Raw genomic sequence first — 3692 nt, 5'->3', positions numbered from 1 at the left:
TCCGGTCGCCCAAATCCGGGTGCTGGCGCGGCGTTGGCGGAGCGCGGAGCCTTGCGGTCAGTGCAGTGAACCGTGAGGCGGGCGCCACGCCCCGCCACCCCTGTCTCCTGCTATCACCTGAATCGCACGCCCCACCCCGCCCCACCCTGCTCTGCCACCACGCGCCCCACGGCGCACCCCCCGCTCTGGTCGATGTCTCCCAGAAAACACTTCAGATTCGGGTACGGTGCGGCGGGGTGGTGGAGGCCAGCAACGGCACGATAGGGACGGGCCGCGCGGAGGCACTGCTGCCGCCGCCGCTTCTGGTCGACGGAATTCATCGAAAACCGAGGAGAGTGCAGTGAGGAGGAGGGGAGGGGGGAATCTTGATGTGGACAGTAGATGCCCTTCTTGCCTCCGCCCGCTCCCGAGTCCGGGTGCGCAACGCAAGCGGCAAGCGGGTCACGAGAAAATGTGTCCTCCATACGCAAGATAGCATAAATAAACGCAATTTATTTTGGAGCTCGTTTATAATTCCAAGTCGACATTTAGAAATATGTTATGCACAGGATGATTGATACGAATTCTCCAATGTAAATTGTGAAACGTGTGTAAGCCTGCATTAATAAAAAGTCAACGGACAATCCACTGAAAATTTACAGAACATAATTCAGTGTGGATAGTATAGATAAAATAAGGTACATAAGTATGCTCTGTTAAAACACAAGAATACTTTGATATTTAACAGGAAATTCCTTTCGGGCATAATCTATCACCTATCGTCATTTTAGACAACTGTATTTTACCGTGTACAATAATTTTATAAACATTTTTGGGATAATTTATTACCGTTCGGATGATTTGGCGCAGTTTACTGTTGGGGCACAAACCGACACCTGTCATTTCCCTTTAATCAACTCTGTGACCTTGCCAATACAAGGACGTCGCTCGCTGTCAAACAACACGCATGATACTGTTCCCGTGGCACGCAAAGTGTTTCTATTGAGCGTGGCATTCAATGCAGTGGATCTCCCTACTTTCGGCTGGCGAGGAAGCGGGGGTTGTTGGAGAGGGATGAATGGAGCGGGGGTTAGGGGATCAGGGTATGACCAGGCCAGGGTGGCGCTTGGGAGGGGGAGATAGCGGTCACGTCAAGCGACCGGGCTGGGGCGGCCTGGGGACCTAATGCGGCCAGCTCATCAGACTGGACGCCGTATAACTCGATGAATTGGGTTCAAAGCGAGCGGAAACACAATAAGGAGTCGAGGGGAGCGCGGGGAAGTGCGGAGCAGGAAGGGCCTCCCATTCCCTGTTAGGAAGGTGTCACGGATAAATGGTGTGCCAGAAAGCTCCCCTGTCCAACCATTTTTCTCCATTTTTTTTAAGAAGAAAAAGAAGACGAGGCAAGTCTGGATGGTGAGAAAGAATAGAAGTTTGCAGGGATCGACTCGCAGAGCAGCAGAGGCGCGGTGTTGGGGGCGGCGCCGGGCCGTGGTGTGGTTTTCTTATCGCAAACTAACTTTTTCTTCTCTTTTTTGTTGGCGCAGGTCGGCCAGGAGGAGGGGGGCATCATGTCCCTGGTCAAGCCCGAGGTGAGTAAGCGAGAGGACGAGTGAGTGTGAGTGAGACTAAGTGAGTGAGCCTGGGAAGAGCGAGTGAGAGAGTGAGTGAGCGAGCGAGCGGGTCGAGAGCGCCCCCACTTTGTTTCCACGCGAGGCAAAAGTTGAAGTGATCCACCTCGCCTCGCCGCGTGTATTTTGAGACACGCTAAGCTGGCGGTTCGGCGCGCCGAGTTGGAGCAGCATGGGCGTGCACTGGAGGGTTGGATTGGGTTGGGTTGGCAGTGAAGAACAAAGTGAGGGAGTGCCTTTAGAAAAATATCTGAGTACTATCTGTAAAGTCTTAAAAGTAATGCTAAAAGCACCTAAGTTTTTTGTTTATTTTTATTTTTTTTATTTTCTTTAGATAAGTTTTGTGTGTGTGCGAAATTGGACGGAAATATTGTCGTCACAGTGAATTGACGCAAATTCCGGATCCAGCGTGCGTCCTTGATGCTCTGCGGCATATATAGTAATCGTGCGTTGCGCACGTGTTTGTGTTTAGGGGGAGGGGAGAGGAGGGGAGGGGTTACACGGACGGGATCCCTCGCTTTCAGCAAACATCGCGTTTCTTCGTCAGTTTTGATGCCAAGAAGTTTTGGTGGCGGATGGGGGTGTGGCGGGGTGGCGGCGGGCCCCTTGAATGCTAATGGGCCGTCCAGCACTGGAGGGCCTGGGAGCGCGGCGCGCGGCACGGTGGCTGGGAGAGCGCGTCCCACTGCACACTACTGCGTCGCGCCAGCCAGCCTCTCCAACATGGTCTGGCGCACGAGCGTGAGCAAGGCTCCCGCCGCTGGGAATGGACACAGAGAGAGGGAGCGAGAGAAAGAGAAAGAGGGGTGGGGGTTGCTCTCCCAGGGGGCTAATCTACGGCGAGGCTGTCATCACTGCCGGCTGCCTCTGCTGCAGCCGCCCGGAGAGCTGAGGCTGCCGAGGCTGCGGAGGCTGCTGTGCCGAGCGCTCCAGGAGCCAAGCACCGGCCACTCTCTCATGTATCCATCCGCCCGTGTCCACTCCGGCGATTCGTTTATATGGCGAGCACGTTCCGCCGGGGTGAGAGGGCAAAAAGGAGAGAGAGGGGAATGGAGAGGGGGGGGGGAGAGGATGAGAGAGAGAGAGACAGAGAGAGAGACGGGGGGAGGGGTGGGGGTCCGTTTGAGTAGCGCGCTGCTTTTTGCAGCAGAGGCCGTGTAATGAGCCGGCCAGAGATCACCAGGACCAAGGGCGCCCGGGGACCTGCGGGCCCGTGCGGGCCGAGGAGGGACCGGGAGGAGGGACGCGGGGACCCCGTAACGTTCTTTTGATACATGTGCGCGGTGCGGTGATGCTGCTCGTCGTGCTGGGCCCGGGGCTCGGTGGCTGATCCTTAGTGGAGGTCCGTCGTGGTGCCCTGAGCACTTAGCCTGACCGACCACCGCGCGCTCGCTGTGCCCCGCCCCGCCACGCCCCGCCCCGCCACGAGTCCATCACAGTGCCCTGAGCCAACTTTTCGACCCAATTAGCGACGGGACGTGGCGGGGCGCGGCGGGCGCGGGACTTGATACACTTTGCTCTCCGGGTGGCGGTGGCGGCGGGTGGTGGCATTGGGAAGCAGAAGAGGCGGAGGGGCAAGGTATGATGCAGCCAGCCGCCCAGCCGGCGCGCGCTTTCCTTTCTGCCACGTTTTCTTATTTACAGCCCCATTTACCTAAAAACGGCATGCCCGTGAGAGCAGAAGGGCCGGGAGCCGGAACGCTCGCATTCATGTTGCAGTGCTGGTGTTCTTGGCTCCTCCTGCCATGGGAAACACTGGGGGGAGTTTTACGGAAATAACGTCGTCGGACGACCCGGAGAGTCTTTTCTTATATGAAGAAGTATGTATACTCTTTTCCATATTTCATCGTTACTGTTTCATTTAACCTTTCACCGGCCGGTAATAATGGTCGAGTGCAACACCTTCCGAGGCAGGTGCCATCGTCAATGAGGAGCAGGGTTTAGCGCTGCTGCGCCCGCGGGGGGCCCCCGGGAAGGGGGGCGAGTGAGTGTGCCTCGCCTATCGCCTCCTCCCCGCGACACGACGACACGGCGGCGGCGGCCCCCGAGGCAGGCGGGCGCATGCCCGGGGAAAACTTACTG

The 3692-nt window shown here is 57.2% G+C and overlaps 1 protein-coding gene across 3 annotated transcripts in view; it reads left to right on the top strand.

The window, feature by feature from the left end:
• LOC113215378 (calcitonin gene-related peptide type 1 receptor) overlaps nucleotides 1–3692 on the top strand; it is a 134234-nt gene that overhangs the window by 65465 nt on the left and 65077 nt on the right. For all 3 annotated transcript variants that reach the window (XM_052273999.1, XM_052273997.1, XM_052273998.1), the window contains one exon: nucleotides 1527–1571. In XM_052273999.1, the coding sequence (XP_052129959.1) occupies nucleotides 1527–1571 (45 nt within the window). The remainder of the gene's footprint in view (nucleotides 1–1526; nucleotides 1572–3692) is intronic.

Source organism: Frankliniella occidentalis, unplaced genomic scaffold (genome assembly GCF_000697945.3).
Source record: "Frankliniella occidentalis isolate FOCC.00 unplaced genomic scaffold, Focc_3.1 Scaffold324, whole genome shotgun sequence".
In the NCBI taxonomy this organism is placed as follows: Eukaryota; Metazoa; Arthropoda; class Insecta; order Thysanoptera; family Thripidae; genus Frankliniella; species Frankliniella occidentalis.
The sequence above is the reverse complement of the archived record's forward strand: the minus strand, read 5'-3'. Positions and strand labels throughout refer to the sequence as shown.